This window comes from Salvelinus namaycush, chromosome 25, assembly GCF_016432855.1.
Source record: "Salvelinus namaycush isolate Seneca chromosome 25, SaNama_1.0, whole genome shotgun sequence".
NCBI lineage: Eukaryota > Metazoa > Chordata > Actinopteri > Salmoniformes > Salmonidae > Salvelinus > Salvelinus namaycush.
This window is the reverse complement of record NC_052331.1, coordinates 10,339,601-10,357,181: the sequence shown is the minus strand read 5'-3', so window position 1 is coordinate 10,357,181 and position 17,581 is coordinate 10,339,601. Positions and strand designations below refer to the sequence as shown.

Genomic DNA, 17,581 nt, shown 5'->3' with positions numbered 1-17,581 from the left:
CTGAGAAGTGGTCTGTGGTCACCACCTGCAGAACCATTCCTTTATTTGGGGTGTCTTGCTAATTGCCTATAATTTCCACCTTTTGTCTATTCCATTTGCACAACAGCATGTGAAATTTATTGTCAATCAGTGTTGCTTCCTAAGTGGACAGTTTGATTTCACAGAAGTGTGATTGACTTGGAGTTACATTGTGTTGTTTAAGTGTTCCCTTTATTTTTTTGAGCAGTGTATTTAATATGAACCGACCTAAGGTAACAATATTGCCTGCTGTAGGGCTACTGAAAACACGTACAGACGGAACGTCTTTTGCACAGCTGCAGAGGTATTTGAGGGCGACGTTGGCCAAGAGCGGAAAGCGACCCTTGTTCCCTCTCCACCATGCCAATGGGTCATCATCTCCTCCGATTACATCTTAAGGTAGGTAGGATGTGAGCTCTGCGCTGGCCTAGTGTTGCGCATTGAGTCTGACCGTTTACCTAACTCTCCCAAGAAGACTGCCCAGTGAAATCGTCTGAAATCACCATTGAAAGGGTCTCGTATCACACTGAAGGCCTACAACGTTTGGTTCCAAATCACCATTCAAAGTTATCGGTGCCACATATCACCATATAAATTGTCTTATATTTATTTATACTGAACAAAAATAAATTTGTTAAGCCCTAATCTATGGATTTCACATGACTAGGCAGGGGCGTAGCCATAAGCCCACCCAATTGTGAGCCAGTCCCACCCCCTGGGGAGTTTGGCTGGGCCTATCAGAATAAGTTTTTCTCCACAAAAGGGCTTTATTACAGACAGAAATACTCCTCAGTTTCATCAGCTGTCCAGGTGGCTGGTCTCAGATGATCTCTCAGGTTTAGAAGCTGGATGGGGAGGTCCTGGGCTGGCGTGGTTACACTTGGTCTGCGGTTGTGAGGCTGGTTGGACATGCTGCCAAATTCTAACAACGTTGGAGGCGGCTTATGGTATAGAAATTAACATTAAATTATCTGGAAACAGCTCTGGTGGACATTCCTGCTGTCAGCAGGCCAATTGCACGCTCTCTCAAAACTTGAGACATCTGTGGCATTGTGTTATGTGACAGATCTGCACATGAGTGGCCTTTCATTGCCCCCAGCACAAGGTGCACCTGTGTAATGATCATGCCGTTTAATCAGATTCTTGATATGCCACACCTGGCAGGGTGATGGATTATCTTGGCATAGGAGAAATAAGCTTTTTGTGCATATGTAAAAAAATGTAGGTCTTTTATTTCAGCTCAGGAAACACTTTACATGTTGAATTTATATTTTTGTTCATTATATTTATTTGCACACAAAACACACCATTGGTAAAATTATTTCCACCTCGTAGTCTAATGATTAGACTTTAAAACAATTTAAAAATCTTTTATTTTTGTGTTTTGTGTATGACAGGCTGCATTACAGCTTGTTTAATGTGTTGCTAGGCAACAGAATGATGTGCTCCCCCCTGCCCCGGATAAATAAAGACGATACAATAGTATATCAACGATGTTTGGACAGGTCGATGGGACGATGTGTCATTCCAGACATCGCTCAACCCTACAGACAACCATAGTCCCTGTTCCCAAGAACGTCAAGGTAACCTGGCTAAATGACTACACCACGTAGTACGCACATCTGTAGCCATGAAAGGCTAGTCATGGCTCACATCAACACCATCATCCCAGATACCCTAGACCCACTCCAAATCGCATACCGCCCCAACAGATCTACAGATGACGCAATCTCAAATGCACTCCACACTGCCCTTTCCCACCTAGAGAAAAGGAACACCTATGTGAGAATGCTGTTCATTGACTACAGCTCAGCGTTCAACACCATAGCGCCCTCCAAGCTCATCACTAAGTTAAGGACCCTGGGACTGAACACCTCCCTTTGCAACTGGATCCTGGACTTCCTGACAGGCCACCCCAAGGTGGTGGGTAGACAACACCACATCAGTCACGCTGACCCTCAACACCGGGTCCCCTCCTGTACTCCCACGACTGCGTGGCTATTCACGACTCCAATACCATCCTTAAGTTTGCTGTCGACAAGACTGTGGTAGGCCTGATCACCAACGATGAGACAGCCTATAGGGAAGAGGTCAGAGACCTGGCCGTGTGGTGTCAGGACAATAACCTCTCCCTCAATGTGAGCAAGACAAAGGAACGGATCGTGGACTAGAGGAAAATGAGGGCTGAGCACACCCCCCATTCACATAAACGGGGCTGTGGCAGTGGAGCGGGTCGAGAGCTTCAAGTTTTTCGGAATCCACATCACTAATAACCTTTCAGGGTCTAAACACACCAACACAGTAGTGAAGAGGGCACGACAACACTTCTTCCCCCTCAGGCGGCTGAATAGATTTAGCATGGGACCTCATTTCCTCAAAAAGTTCTACAGCTGCACAATCGAGAGCATCCTGATTGTTGCGTCACAGCCTGGTATGGCAACTGCTCGGCATCTGACCGCAAGGCGCTAGAGGGTAGTGCGTACGGCCCAGTACATCACTGGGGCCAAGCTTCCTTCCATCCAGGACCTCTATACCAGGCGGTGTCAGAGGAAGACCCTAAAAATTGTCAAAGACTCCAGCCACCCAAGTCATACTATTCTCTCTGCTACCGCATGACAAGTGGATCCGGAGCGCCAAGTCTGGAACCAAAAGGCTCCTAAACAGCTTCCGGGGTGGAAGGAAGCTTGGCCCCAGTGATGTACTGGGCCGTACGCACTACCCTCTAGCGCCTTGCGGTCAGATGCCAAGCAGTTGCCATACCAAGCCATGACTGCTGAACAGTTAATTAAATGACTACCCGGACTACTTGTATTTTATTATTTTGCACTGACTCGATGTACACTCACACACTACATTGACATTCCAACTCACACACACGCATATTGACACCACACAATCCTTCACACACACCGCTGCTACTCTGTTTATTATCACTTTACCTCTACCTACATGTACATATTACCTATATTACATCGTATACTCCGTACCACGCATATTGACTCTGCACCAGTACCCCATGTATATAGCCTCGTTATTTGTGTTACCATTTTTCCTTTCGTTTATTTAGCACTTTTTACTTAATTATTATTTTTAAACTGCATTGTTGTTTAAGGCCTCATAAGTAAGCATTTCTCAGTTATCCCACCTAGGTATCTTAAGATGAATGCACTAACTAAGTCGCTCTGGATAAAAGCGTCTGCTAAATTACTCAAATGTAAATGTCTACACCTGTTGTACACACATTCAGCGCATGTGATGCATATTTGTCTCAAACACATCATTACAGTTGGTTAGCTAGCTAGTGAATTCTAGCCCTATTAGCATAAACATCAGTCAAAACAAGACATGGTATCAAGAACAACCTAGAAACTAGCTGAAACGAGCCACTTATGATTCACAACATGGCAGCTTCTTGTCATTGTTGCTAGCTATCTGGCTAGCCAGAATCACAACACTAAGATATCTGCCCCATTGAATTGCGGGCATCGTTTTCTTGACATTGTCAGCTAACCCGACTATACCTCTTGTTGATGAGGTAGTCCTCCAGGATGTCCAGGCAGCGCACCATCTGGGAGAAGATGAGCACCTTGTGTCCCCCGGCCTTCAGGCGAGGCAGCAGTTTGTCCAGCAGGACCAGCTTGCCTGCAGATCTCACCAGGGCCTGCAGGTGGAAGTCTGGGATCATGGGGTCGTACACCTCCCTCAGCTCAGCCACAATAGACTCCTCCGCCCCTGGACAGAATAGAGGACGGGGGTTATTATAACATGGCATACCATACCATCCTGGGAAAGGTATGAAGACAGGAGTTTTCCGTGATGGGTTGTACTGATGTTAGTTCAACAGAACCTGTGGTAAGTCTCAGGTGATAGCAGGCTAGCTGCATTAAGAGGAGATGCTAATTGGGGTTGTGTTTTTGGAGGAGGAAGGGTATTGACGTGTAGTGTAGTGTTGATGTGAGGTACCTGTGATGAGGTAAGGGTGGTTGCAGCACTTGCGTAGCTCCATCATGGTATTGAGCAGATTGGGGACGTTGCTGTTGCTGGTTGCCCCCATGCTGAGGAAACTAAAGTTCCTTTCTAGGATGGCCCGGTAGTATTTCTTCTGCACATCTGTCAGCTCCACCTGTGTAGATAGAGTGTATTGAGCTTGATGGTTATGTTCCATTACGAAAAATAATATCATGCTCATATACAAGGTCGCCTTGGTTATATGGTGCAATATTATGCATAAAACCCTACCTCAATGATGGTCTCCTGTTTTGGTGCCAAGTTCTTCTCCACATCCTCTTTGAGTCTGCGCAGCATCATAGGCTTCAGAATAGCTTGGAGCTTCTGGACCTGCTCCTCTGTTTTGAGGTCTCCAAAGTCACGTAAGAACTCGAACTCTGAGGAAAACTGAGCTGGCTCAAGAAAGTGCAGCAGACTGAAGAGCTCCTCCACTGTGTTCTGGAGGGGAGTGCCTGTCAGAAGCACCTTATGCTCCTGAGAACCAAGGAGGACAGGAACAGAGTGGGGAGGAGGAGAGAGAATGAAGAAGGGGTGAGGGGCAAAACAGGAGAGGCAGTTATTTTGTCGCTTCCTTAACACAAAAGATCAATGTTGTCACATCACAAGTAATACATTTGTCACCCTGTCCCTTAGGCCTCAATTTAAATCAGATCGAGCGTTAACCCGCATTGGCGGACATCTGCATTGGCGGACGTTTTGATGGTGCCACCGCGGTAAGAGCTGACAAATCAGTAAGCGGCTGCTCGTGCGTCACCAACCACTCCCTTCCTTCCTTATTATCCCTACTGCGTTAAAAGTTTAATACGCCGATAGTCAACACTATCGATGGCGGAAATAACAACAAGCTCACGCATGTTTTCTTGTCAATTTGGATGGGGGGAGATTTAAAGCCTATCAGTCTAATCGAGGTGTAGTAGGCAATAGAACATCACACATTTGAGTGTTTGAACTTGTTACGCGGCTGCATTAACTTCTGCATGGGATGTTGGATATTAAGGTTGAGGGTGGTTTGGTTGCATCCAATAGCAGTGTTCGCAATAAGGTAACACAAGGAGCTGCTTGTGGATTTGACAGATCTAATGCAATTCCACCTCCGACACGCCAAAACAACCGTTACGCGGATGTCGGCTAGCATGGATCTGATAGACTAAGGGCTAGATTCTAACCCATGATTACTCACCAGGTCCAGCATTTTGAGGCTGTCCAGCAGCTTGCAGTTGCGGTTCTTGAGGCGGTGGGCTTCGTCAATGATCACACAGCGCCAGGAGATCTCCCTCAGCTCAGGGCAGTCGGACAGAATCATCTCAAACGTGGTGATCAGGGCATCAAATTTATATGCCCCTGGGATCAGATGGTCCTACAGAGAAAATGTAATACAACACTAGTTAGAAGAGCTAGATGACAATGTACCAAGAATCCTATAATCTGAACATGAGAGAATCAATGTCTTCCGACAGGTCCTACTGCAGGACAACACTAGGACTCAACCACTGTAATCCATTCTTCTGTTCCACAAACAGAATTCAAGACAGACACACACCTTGTCGTCCTTGCAGTACATCTCATACTGCTGGATCATCTGCCTGCTGGCCAGGCTGCCATGGTAGACGATGGCATTCATGTCGGTCCAGGTGGCGAACTCCCTCTCCCAGTTGGTGATGGTGGAGAGGGGGGCGATGACCAGGAAGGGGCCCTGGACCCCGGCACCAGACACCTCAGACAGCAGAGAGATAGACTGGATGGTCTTCCCTAGACCCATCTCATCGGCCAGGATACAGTTCTGCCTGTAGGGTGAGAAGATGTTTCAATACATTGCCACACACACACACTCAGCAAAAAAAAAAGAAATGTCCTCTGTCAACTGCGTTTATTTTCAGCAAACTTAACGTGTAAATATTTGTATGAACATAACAAGATTCAACAACAGACAAACTGAACAAGTTCCACAGACATGTGACTAACATTAATGAAATAATGTGTTCCTAAACAAAGGTGGGGGGGGGGGGGGGTCAAAATCAAAAGTAACAGTCAGTATCTGGTGTGGCCACCAGCTGCATTAAGTACTGCAGTGCATCTCCTCCTCATGGACTGCACCAGTTCTTGCTGTGAGATGTTACCTCACTCTTCCAAAAAGGCCATGTCATGCTGGAGTGTCATGTCAGGATGAGCCTGCAGGAAGGATACCACGAGGGAGGAGGATGTCTTCCCTGTTACGCACAGCGTTAAGATTGCCTGCAATGACAACAAGCTCAGTCCGATGATGCTGTGACACACCGCCTCAGACCATGACGGACCCTCCACCTCCAAATCGACCCCGCTCCAGAATACAGGCCTCGGTGTAACGCTCATTCCTTTGACGATAATCGCGAATCCGACCATCACCCCTGGTGAGACAAAACCGCGACTCGTCGGTAAAGAGCACTTTTAGACAGTCCCGTCTGGTCCAGCGACGTTGGGTTTGTGCCCATAGGCGACGTTGTTGCCGGTGAGGTCTGGTGAGGACCTGCCTTACAACAGGCCTACAAGTCCTCAGTCCAGCCTCTCTCAGCCTATTGCAGACAGTCTGAGCACTGATAAAGGGATTGTGCATTCCCTGGTGTAAGTCGGGCAGTTGATGTTGCCAGCCTGTACCTGTCCCGCAGGTGTGATGTTCAGATGTACCGATCCTGTTGTTAAACGTGGTCTGCCACTGCGAGGACGATCAGCTGTCCGTCCTGTCTCCCTGTAGCGCTGTCTTAGGCGTCTCACAGTACGGACATTGCAATTTATTGCCCTGGCCACATCTGCAGTCCTCATGCCTCCTTGCAGCATGCCTAAGGCACATTCACGCAGATGAGCAGGGACCCTGGGCATCTTTCTTTTGGTGTTTTTCAGAGTCAGTAGAAGGGCCTCTTTAGTGTCCTACGTTTTCATAACTGTGACCTTAATTGCCTACCGTCTATAAGCTGTTAATGTCTTAAAACCTTTTAGGGCTAGGCGTCCCGCTAGACATAAACATTTAGGTACGTACAAATGTCTTATATCAGTTGAAAGCTTAAATTCTTGTTAATCTAACTGCACTGTCCGATTTACAGTAGCTATTACAGCGAAAACATGCCATACGATTGTTTGAGGACGGTGCACCACAAAATATTTTTCCACTGGCACAGGTTTCATAAATTCACAAATAGCGATTAAATATTCACTTATTTTGAAAATCTTCCTCTGATTTGTCATCCAAAGGGTCCCAGCTATAACATGTAGTGTTGTTTTGTTAGATAAAATCCTTCTTTATATCCCAAAAAGTCAGTTTAGTTAGCGCCACCGATTTGAGTAATCCACTCGTTCAACATGCAGAGAAAGGAATCCGAAAATCTACCCCTAAACTTTGTTTCAACAAGTCAAAATACATTTCTATTCACTCCTCAGATACCCTAAATGTAATTAAACTATAATATGTCTTACGGAAAGAAGTATGTTCAATAGGAAACCGATTTTAGCAGGTGTGTCCTGTCTTCATGGCGCGCGCAAACACGAATTTCCAAGACTGTGTCCTTCTACTAAAACTGTTATTTCTTATTCGCTTCTTACGTTACAAGCCTGAAACCTTGAACATAGACCGCTGACAACCTATGGAAGCCATAGGAATTGCATCCAGGGAGCTAATTTTCAGTGTGACCTTATACTTGCCATTTGTAAGAGGATGGTCCCTCAAAATAAATAAGTATGTTTGGTTTTTCTCCTACCATATCTATTGTGTTATATTCTCCTACATTATTTTACATTTCTACAAACTTCAAAAGTGTTTTCTTTCCAATGGTACCAATTACATGCATATCCTGGCTTCAGGGCCTGAGCAACAGGCTTTGGGCTAGTCATTCAGGCGGAAATTGAAAAAAAGGGGAAAATGTATTAAAACGACTGTTCCACAGATGCATGTTCATTAATTGTTTATGGTTCATTGAAGAAGCGTGGGAAACCGTGTTTAAACCCTTTACAATTAAGATCTGTGAAGTTATTTGGATTTTTACTAATTATCTTTGAAAGACAGAGTCCTGAGAAAGGGACGCTTCTTTTTTTGCTGAGTAGACAGACCAGTCAAAGTTTGGACACCTACTCATTCAAGAACTTTTCTTAATTTTTACATTGTAGAATATTAGTGAAGACATCAAAACTATGAAATAACACATATGGAATCATGTAATAACCAAGAAAGTTTTACATCATTTGATAATCTTCTTCAAAGTAGTCACCCTTTGCCTTGACAGCTTTACACACTCTTGGCATTCTCTCAAACAGTCTTGAAGGAGTTCCCACATATGCTGAGCGCTTGTTGGCTGCTTTTCCTTCACTGCAGTCCAACTCATCCCAAATTGGGTTGAGGTTGGGTGATTGTGGAGGCCAGGTCATCTGATGCAGCACTCCATCCCTCTCCTTCTTGGTCAAATAGCCCTTACACAGCCTGGAGGTGTGTTTTGGGTCATTGTCCTGTTGAAAAACAAATGATAGTCCCACTAAGCGCAAACCAGATGGGATGGCGTATCGCTGAGGAATGCTGTGGTAGCCATGCTGGTTAAATGTGCCTTGAATTCTAAATACGGTGGGAACCACACATGCAGAGATCATCTGTTCACCTACTCTGCATCTCATAAAGACATGGCGGTTGGAACCAAAAATATCAAATTTGGACTCAGACAAAAAGGACAAATTTCCACTGCTCGTGTTTCTTGGCCCAAGCAAGTCTCTTCTTCTTATTGGTGTTCTTTAGTAGTGGTTTCTTTGCAGCAATTCGACCATGAAGGCCTGATTCACGCAGTCTTCTCTGAACAGTTGATGTTGATGTGTCTGTTACTTGCACTTATTTGGGCTGCAATTTCTGAGGCTTGTAACTAATGAACTTATCCTCTGCAGCAGAGGTAACTCTGGGTGTACCATTCCTGTGGTGGTCCTCATAAGAGCCAGTTTCATCATAGCGCTAGATGGCTTTTGCGACTGCACTTGAAGAAACTTTCAAAGTTCTTGAAATTTTCCGCATTGACTGACCTACATGTCTTAACGTAATGATTGACTGTCATTTCTCTTTGCTTATTTGAGCTTTTCTTGCCATAATATGGACTTGGTCTTATACCAAATAGGGCTATCTTCTGTATACCACCCCTACCATGTCACAACACAACTGATTGGCTCTAACACATTAAAGAAGAAAGAAATTCCACAAATTAACTTTTAACAAGGCACACCTGTTAATTGAAATGCATTCCAGGTGACTACCTCGTGAAGCTGGTTGAGAAAATGACAAGAGTGTGCAAAGCTGTCATCAAGGCAAAGGGTGGCTATTTTGAAGAATCTCAAATATATTTTGGATTTGCTTAACACTTTTTTTGTTACTACATGATTCCACATGTTATTTTTCTACAATGTAGAAAAGAGTAAAAAAATAAGAAAAACTCTGGTGTGTCTGAACTTTTGACTGGTACTGTTGTATGTATGTATGTATGTATGTATGTATGTATGTATGTATGTAAATAATGGGATATGAAATGCATTCAAAAGCACAAAGAAATGTCAGTACCTGTTGTACCAGTTGAAGAGCAGCCAGTTGACTCCCTCTAGCTGGTATTCTCGAAGTACGTTCCCACTCTTGTACTCTCTGAATTCCTCCAGCTTCTTCCATGCAGCCGCTTGGGGTCGGGGCTAATGAGAGGAGTGAATGGTTTAGACTGAGGAATGATGACATAGGAGACTAGAGCAGTGGCACTCACATGGGACGCATCTGACACTCACCGTTCTCTTGAGCTGAGGTTGGCGGTCCTGGATCTTCCTAAACTCCTCCACCTTGTCCTCATCCACGTCCTCCCTCAGCTCCCAGGTGGCGTCTTCATAGGGCAGAGAGCACCACTTCACCAAGTAATACACCACCGGCTGAGGAGATACAATACACTTTTAGAGAAATAATCCTGACTCTGAATTTTCACAATGAGATCAATTCGTGGTTTAAATTCATGGTTTACAAGAACAGATTTCAAGATTTGTCCTTTAGAAATCAGAATTTAGTCAGGCAGGAGTGCTGCATCCTCACAGATATCAGAGGCATTGTATGGACTTCTCTCACCTCTCCATTGTCCTTGTCCACACTGTTGGATTCATCCAAGATACGGTCCACCTCCACATAGTCTGGGTTGAAGGCCTCCTCCTCCTGGGGACAGGGGCACAGAAAGGAGAAGACACAAAATAGACACTGACTACGATCCCTGGAGTTCATCTCTATACACATTCTCATCTACTTGTCAATTGGAGGGCTACTGCTTTTCTGTGAAAGAGGCCATGGGCATTCCCTTACCTCCTGTAAGAGGAGTCTCATTTGTGCGTGTTTGATCTTGAATCTCTTCAGCTTCTGATGGATCCTCTTGTCTCTCTCCAGCTGCTCCAGAGTGGCCCACTCACAGTGCATGTAGGAGCTGAGAGAGGGAACAGGAGGGTTTAGGAGTTAGCTATGGATACCCCAAACAATTTAATGGATCTCACACCAGTATTTTAGTCAATAGACCGTAATCAGGGATTAGCACACCAAAGTGTAACGAACAAAAGGAGTGACACTTACTAGTTCTTATATTTGACAAAGAATTCCTCAGCATTTATATAATGTCCTGGAGACACCTTTAAAATATGGAGAGAGGAACAAAGATACATAATGATTTGCAACTTCTTAAAATGAGCAAAGTCGATAAATACTAACAATTAAAATAAGTAATAAATAGCACAGTAAGCACACTCACCTCCTTTTTAGTTAGCCTCATGGACAAGACTTTGTCTACAATTGCTGCATCTTCCTCGTTGGGGTTTTCCTGTGATACATGTGTGTTATACAGCTGTCATTTGCATGTGATAAACAAAACAGAACAGCCCAAACTTGATGAGATCTCCCACTCACCACAAAGAACTGCATGCTGGAAAGGCCGTCCCCGTCCAACTGCAGCTCCTGTTTGAGCTGCTCTCCCATCAGCTGCCCCGCTGCCCCTCCGGTAATGGACGCCACCGCTGCCGTCGTGGTTACGTCCACGTCCTCCTCCGGCTCATCCTCGTCGTCAGTGATTTTGATGTCCAAGTCCTCCGTGTACTTCTTCCTCTTCACCTGACGGTTAGAGCGCCTCTTCTGGTGGCGGGGGGGGGGGGACGACATACAAACAAGTCAGACATCAGTCAGGAAGTCTAACACAAACAGCCAGTACAACACTGAACGTATTATGTTCATAAACGTCGAATCAGGGATGTGCGTTTATTGAAGTGCCATTTACAAAGTGGTGATAGAAAAAGAGATCATACTATACAGTAGTGTAGTGTAGCGTCATGCTTGTGTGTGGGGGGGGAAAGTGGTTGTGTTGTGTGTAGGTTTGTCAGTAGGAGGGATGTGTCTCACCGCTAACATGTCCTCCTCCAGGGCCTTAGAGGGAGAGGCAGGGCTCAACTCCCCATCAGAGTGGTCTGAGGAGGCATTCCTCTTCCTCTTCTTACCCCCCACTAGAGTGATCGTACTGGGGCGAGAGAGAGAGGAGGACGAGAAAGATGGTTAGTTTCGGAAAAATAGATATTACACTCAAAATTAAATGACAGAACTGCTCCTAACAAACTTACTTGATCTTTGCCTTGCTTTTGCTGCCACTGGTTCCAGCCACCCCTACAGGTGTCCCTACAGCAGCTCCACCTGCTGCCTTGGCCTTGCCTTTCTTCTCAGCACAAGCTATGCCCTTCCCCCCTGTCCCTGGTGGGCTTTTCTTCTTACTCCCGCCTCCTCCCCCCTTCTTCTTAGCTCCAGGTGTGCCAGTGGTCATCGCAGCAGCCCCTTTGTCAGCAGCCTTCTGTCCAGCAGGCAGTTCGTCCTGGTTGAGGACTCGTGGAATGTTCCTCTCTCCCCGGGCCTTTGCTCTGGCGATAGCCTCGGCCACAATGCGGTTGGCCTTCTCCTGCTTGCCCAGGGTCTCCACACGCCGTACAGGCTCCTGGGCCTTGGCTAGCCGTATCCCTGTTGATGCCATGGTGGTGGTGGTGGAAGGGGCAGAGCCGGCAGCCGAGGTGTTGATGACCTTCACTACGGAGACAGTACCGCCTGCTGTGGAGGTGGAGCTCATCTGGGGAAGAGATGAGATGGACGAGTTAAGAGTAAGGAAAAAAAAAAAACACTGACTAGTGAGATGTGCAATTCAGGACTACATATATTGATACATGAGGCATGTGTGTGTATACCTGTGGTTGCAGCAGCAGTTTGAGGGGCATGGCCAGTCTCTGTCCACCTTGCCCCTGGGAGATCTGAACCACCTGTGGGCTGCTACCTTGCCCTCCAGACACCAGCTGAAACTGCAAAACAGAGACAGTTCAAGTTACAGATCAAAGTCTTCAAAGAGCAGGTCAGTATTTCTGATTAGTTAAATGAGGATCATTTTGTAATTACTAATTCAAGCCACTCCTCCTTACCTTGGGTACCCCCTGTTGGTTGGGTTGCTGCTGCACTTGCAGCTGGATGGTAAGTACTTTAGGCTGCGCCCCCGTCTGCCCTGCCCTGGCCTGGGTGAGAGCAGCCAGCTGACCCCCTTGGAGGACCAGCTTCCCTGGGAGGTTACCCAACACCAGCCTCTGCTGCTGGCCCTGCTGCAGCTGACCTGACCCACCCACCGTCACAGCACCCCCCTGGGTCGTGCCACCATGGGGCTGCTGCAGCACCAGGGTGATCCTCTTAGCTTCACCCTGAGGTGAGAGCAATTATCATTTAGAAATGAGAAGATGTTGATTAAATTACAAATGTACAATCTTGAGACCTGAGGTGGAGACCAGGTCACTGTATTCCTGACTACTCAAAACAAAGCATTTGATCATTCTGATGGTCAGGTCAAAGGGCAGTCTTACCTGCTGTGGCACTGTAGTGAGGGTAACCCCTTGTGGTCGGACTGAAGTGGTGCCTGTAGCAGTGGCAGTAACCTGTGTTTGCATGGTAGACTGTAGCTGCACCTGTGTCTGGGGCTGTAGCTGGATTTTCTGCGCTTGGGCAAGCTGGGCCTGCGGTATTTGCATCTGGACAGTTTGCGTCTGGCCCTGGGGCATGGAGATCAACTGCACCTGCTTCAGGGGTCTGTTGGGCGACTGAACTAGCCTCTGTATCCCAGTCCCCACCTTCACCTGTCCCTGCCCAGGAGACACTTGGTTCAGGACCGTTCCTCCAGACAGTATCTGCATGCCAGGCCTAAGTTGGGTTCCAGACAGTACCCTGGCAAAGGTGACCTTCCCCGCTTGGGAGCCTGTCCCAGGAACAGTCTGCAGCACCTGTGCATGCCCCCCAGGTCCCTTCAGGATGACGATCTTGGAGCCTCCCTGCCCTCCGGCCTGCTGGGTGATGGCAGCTAGCTGCTGAGGAGTAAGCTGCTGTGCGATCTGTGTGAGCTGCTGTGTGGTGAATTGTTGTGTTGTGATCTGTTGTGTGGTGCCAGCAGAGCTATTGACAGTCAGAGGTGAGCCCAGCAGGACTGTGGCAGCCCGACTAGTGTTACTGGCTACAGAGAGTGTTGTCTGAGGTACTGTTGAAGCGATTGAAACAGTCTGAGGGAGGGCGAATGGGACTGGGGCCAGCTGCTGCACAGGGACCGGGTCTGGGATGGTTGGAGCTGGTATGCTGAGAGCTGGGGTGGGTTCATAGGGGGGTTCAATCTGCCCCAGAGCCAGCTTCAGAGCTTCCTCCACAGGGTCTGAGGAACCCTGGGTGAAGGCATCGCCTGGCAGAGCATCCAGGTTGAACAGCGGCGTGTCATCAAAGAGGTCCATGATGGGGTCTGCCATGTTGCCCAGTCCACAGAAGATATAGAGAACAAAACAGCCTTGCTCTCAGTCAGAAAGACAGGGAATCCGTAAATCTGCCCAGAATGTGCACTTAAAAAAACTACTGGAAAAACAAAAAATAGTTTTTTATTAATCCAAGATCATCAATATTATTCTGAGAACGCATATCAATAACATATAATTCACTTACTAAAATTGACTAATTCTGTGGTTTCAGTCCAGTGCAGAGAATTGAATTGTATCCTCCAATGACAAATATTGGAGTGGTGGTGTAGATGGTGGGGGAAATGAGCTAGATACCAGAGAAAGACGCTCAGGGAAGAGGAGTCCCCCTGTTTCTCCACTTCTTCCTCACCCCTTTCCTCTTCCTTGTTTTCAGTGCCTATTTCTGTCCTCTGCGCTGTGTGTAATGATGGGATGGATGCCCATCTGCGAGATCATTCGCTGAGGTCTCTTTCCTAAAGCAGAAAAGGAGAAGATAAAGACTTAGCTTAACCAGGAAAAAGTGGTTAAGCTAAAACTGCTCTCTTGGTGAGGTGAAATGGTCTGAATTGTCATGTGGTAGCTAGCTAGTAACGTTAGCTAACTAGTTGGTTAACTAGTTAGCCATCTAGCTACCTATAACAACAAACTTGTGGTTTCTGTTTTTTCTTGAATCAAACATGCCTTCATTATGATCATAGACCATTTTAAAAGCAGTATTTGTATGGAAATTAATAGTTTAAATGGCAAGTGGGAGAAACCCATCTGTCTATACATGGTCAGACGTTTCTGACTGTGTTGTTCTCGGCAAAACGGTTAGAGACAACGTTAGCATTGAATGGCTATTGGCATTGCATAACTCACATAAAGCGGGGTTGGGATTAACATCTATTTCAAAAGGTATATAAATAACTACTGCAATATGTCAGTCAATAGCTAACATCTTCATAATTTACTGCATACCATCCACTCTTTCAATCTCATCAACAAACCGGACCAAACCAAAGCAACGTGCCACAATAACCATACTAGCCTGTCTACGATCAGACACGGGTAAGGCCGCAATGGCATTTGGGATGGACTACGTCTGTTATTCATTTAAAAAAAATACCGCATAATAACCATCCACTGCCTCGACTCTCTCAGTTATCATTTCGGGGTGCTACATTTACCTTTGCATCGACACACATGGCTTTCTCCGTCTCACAACACTGTACGATTACAGGAAACGGCCAGGAAAGAGCAGGAACTAACGTTCTTGCCAGCGAAAACGTTGAAAGTGTACCCCTCGGATACCACCCACTTGCCTATCATTGGTCTGAATGTACACTAGCCGACAGCATCCCTACAAGCCATTGGCTAAAATGGATTGTCCATCATCCAATGAACGAAATCCTGGGCGGAAGACAGTAATGGACATAGTTAGGTTGAGAAAACAATAAATGCGGCCTAGTTGGGACAATTTAGCTCAGCAGTCCTACACGTTGGATGTTGCTGTCAAACCAGCAGCTGAGTTTACCGCATGTTAATTAAACTTGAGTACGATTTTAAGATATGTCATATATTCCATAAATCATTTCTCTATCTATGGTGTTTTTTTTGCAAACCATCAAACAATGTGACCTCATAGTCTTACATTTTCAGACTCTACAAAAAGGAGACCATGTTTGCTCACTCACACATTGTTTAACCCATCTTTAAAATTGTAGCTATACCCAGACCAGAGATACTTATTTTAAAAAACATTTTATTTTCATAGGCATTTTTACAGGCTAAATCAAAACTGAAATGCACCATGGCTTATGGGGCTCCCGAGTGGCACAGCGTTCTAAGGCACTGCATCTCAGTGCTAGAGGCGTCACTACAGACCCTGGTTTGATCCCGGGCTGTATCACAACCGGCCGTGATTGGGAGTACCATAGGGCGGTGCACAATTGGCCCAGCGTCGTCCGGCTAGGGTTTGGCCAAGGTAGGCCGTCATTGTAAAATAATAATTTGTCCTTAACTGACTTGCCTAGTTTAAAGTAGGAGGCCTCTTTTAGTAGGTAGTGTGCCAGTTCAGTTTGTGTGTACCCCAAAAATAAACACACAAGACAATACCCAGTGTAAAGTTAAAAAGAGAGCGCCATACACAAACTCTTCTAATTGGGCTAAAGTGAGATGAAGGCCTGAGTCTTTCTGGTATGGACATCATCTCCTCAGGAGGCAGTTACTGGACAACATGGCATTTGAAAGGTAATTGTGAGGGGTCATTTACTCCTATGCTGCCAGTGAGGCACCTTATAGAGATGAAGAGGATACAATGTTATTAAAACATACTGTATCCATGATAAACATATATATTTTACCTTTATTTAAAGATAGGTGGACAACAGAGTAAATATAATCACACACACAAACTAGATTTAACAACTCAACATTGCCGCCTAGAGGTGATTGTGTGGGTGAACTGTGAGTGTGAGCCTGTTCCTCTGTTTTGGAGGTCTCCAATGTCATGTACTGTACAGTAGGAAAACACAAAATCCGTTACTGGATACACATTACTTGACTTCTTTTCAAATAAAAACTTGAACCTCATGTTTAATAAAATCACAAAGAAGCATATTTAGAATTATTTTAACCTGTTCCATTTTATTTACGTTAGACTCATTTTCTATGTAATCACGTGTAAAAAGTAGGCTAGCAGCATTGTGTAATTTTTTTTAATAAAAAAAATAGAAAAGTAGACATTTGCATTTAACTAGTACATAACTCAGTATTTTGAATAAGTATATATTTAAGCAACGCCCGAGGGGGTGTAGTATATGGCCAATATACCACAGCTAAGGGCTGTTTTCATGCATGACGCAACGCAGAGTGCCTGGATACAGCCATATACCACAAATCCCCGAGGTGCCTTGTAGCTATTATAAACTGGTGACCAACGTAACTAGAAGAGTAAAAAGTAATATTTTGTCATACCCGTGGTATAATATATTTATAAACTGAGTGATTTTGTAATGGCTGGAATTAAATAAATGGAACGGAGTCAAACGTGGTTTGCTCATGTTTGATGTGTTTGATACGGTTCCATTAAATCCATTCAAGCCATTACAATGAGCCCGTCCTCCTATAGCTCCTCCCACCACCCTCTTTTGCCTGATACATGATCTGTGAAAAAATCCCTTTACATTTTTACCCAGGGAATATTTTGTCCAGAGTGCATATTTTGCTGTTGTACCGCAAAAGGAGAACTTGCTCAAACTGATCATCAGTCAAACCATTCCTTTTAGGGGTGAGAATGTTCCCGTTATGACTGAAGAGGCGCTCCACAAGAGCACTTGAGGGTAGGATGGCATTGAATTTGAGGAACAGCTTTCTCACTCTCTGGAAGTATTTCAGGCAACTGAGATTTTTGCTGGTTCCCTCGAGGTACCTCCGGACTTCCTCTTCTGCGTCACTGTTGCCAGTCCCAGGTCCGAAACTAAAGAATTCGTCTTCTGACTGCACGCTGTCGCTGCTGATTGGCGCACCATCAGTCAGCTCCAAACGGGTTGCCTCAGCCACCAGCATCAAATGCATGTCTTCCCTCTCAGCTTCTGGTAGCCACCACAAACGGAATTGTGGTGTAGTTGCTGTCGCCATTTTTGCATCCAGACTGGCAAAGAGCTGTTTGAAACGGGAATCTATCGCGTCTAGAACAGGGTTGATGACGTCCAAGAGATAAAGTGCAAGAGTTTTCTTCTCACATAGCTTTTTCTTCAATGTGAGTACCGTAGGTATGACCAGTCCA

The 17,581-nt window shown here is 45.6% G+C and overlaps 1 protein-coding gene across 1 annotated transcript in view; it reads right to left on the bottom strand.

The window, feature by feature from the left end:
- LOC120020210 (chromodomain-helicase-DNA-binding protein 8-like) overlaps positions 1-15,043 on the bottom strand; it is a 28,412-nt gene extending 13,369 nt beyond the window's left edge. Inside the window, exons 1-19 of the mRNA XM_038963719.1 lie at positions 14,982-15,043; positions 14,018-14,285; positions 12,904-13,930; positions 12,475-12,744; positions 12,247-12,357; positions 11,638-12,131; positions 11,423-11,537; positions 10,937-11,158; positions 10,782-10,850; positions 10,607-10,662; positions 10,346-10,463; positions 10,118-10,201; positions 9,790-9,927; positions 9,578-9,699; positions 5,567-5,810; positions 5,207-5,383; positions 4,258-4,500; positions 3,982-4,141; positions 3,540-3,750 (exon numbers count right to left, since the gene is read on the bottom strand). Of these exons, the coding sequence (XP_038819647.1) occupies positions 3,540-3,750; positions 3,982-4,141; positions 4,258-4,500; positions 5,207-5,383; positions 5,567-5,810; positions 9,578-9,699; positions 9,790-9,927; positions 10,118-10,201; positions 10,346-10,463; positions 10,607-10,662; positions 10,782-10,850; positions 10,937-11,158; positions 11,423-11,537; positions 11,638-12,131; positions 12,247-12,357; positions 12,475-12,744; positions 12,904-13,827 (3,758 nt within the window). The 5' untranslated portion in view covers positions 13,828-13,930; positions 14,018-14,285; positions 14,982-15,043. The remainder of the gene's footprint in view (positions 1-3,539; positions 3,751-3,981; positions 4,142-4,257; positions 4,501-5,206; positions 5,384-5,566; positions 5,811-9,577; positions 9,700-9,789; positions 9,928-10,117; positions 10,202-10,345; positions 10,464-10,606; positions 10,663-10,781; positions 10,851-10,936; positions 11,159-11,422; positions 11,538-11,637; positions 12,132-12,246; positions 12,358-12,474; positions 12,745-12,903; positions 13,931-14,017; positions 14,286-14,981) is intronic.
- Between the last annotated feature and the right edge of the window lie 2,538 nt (positions 15,044-17,581).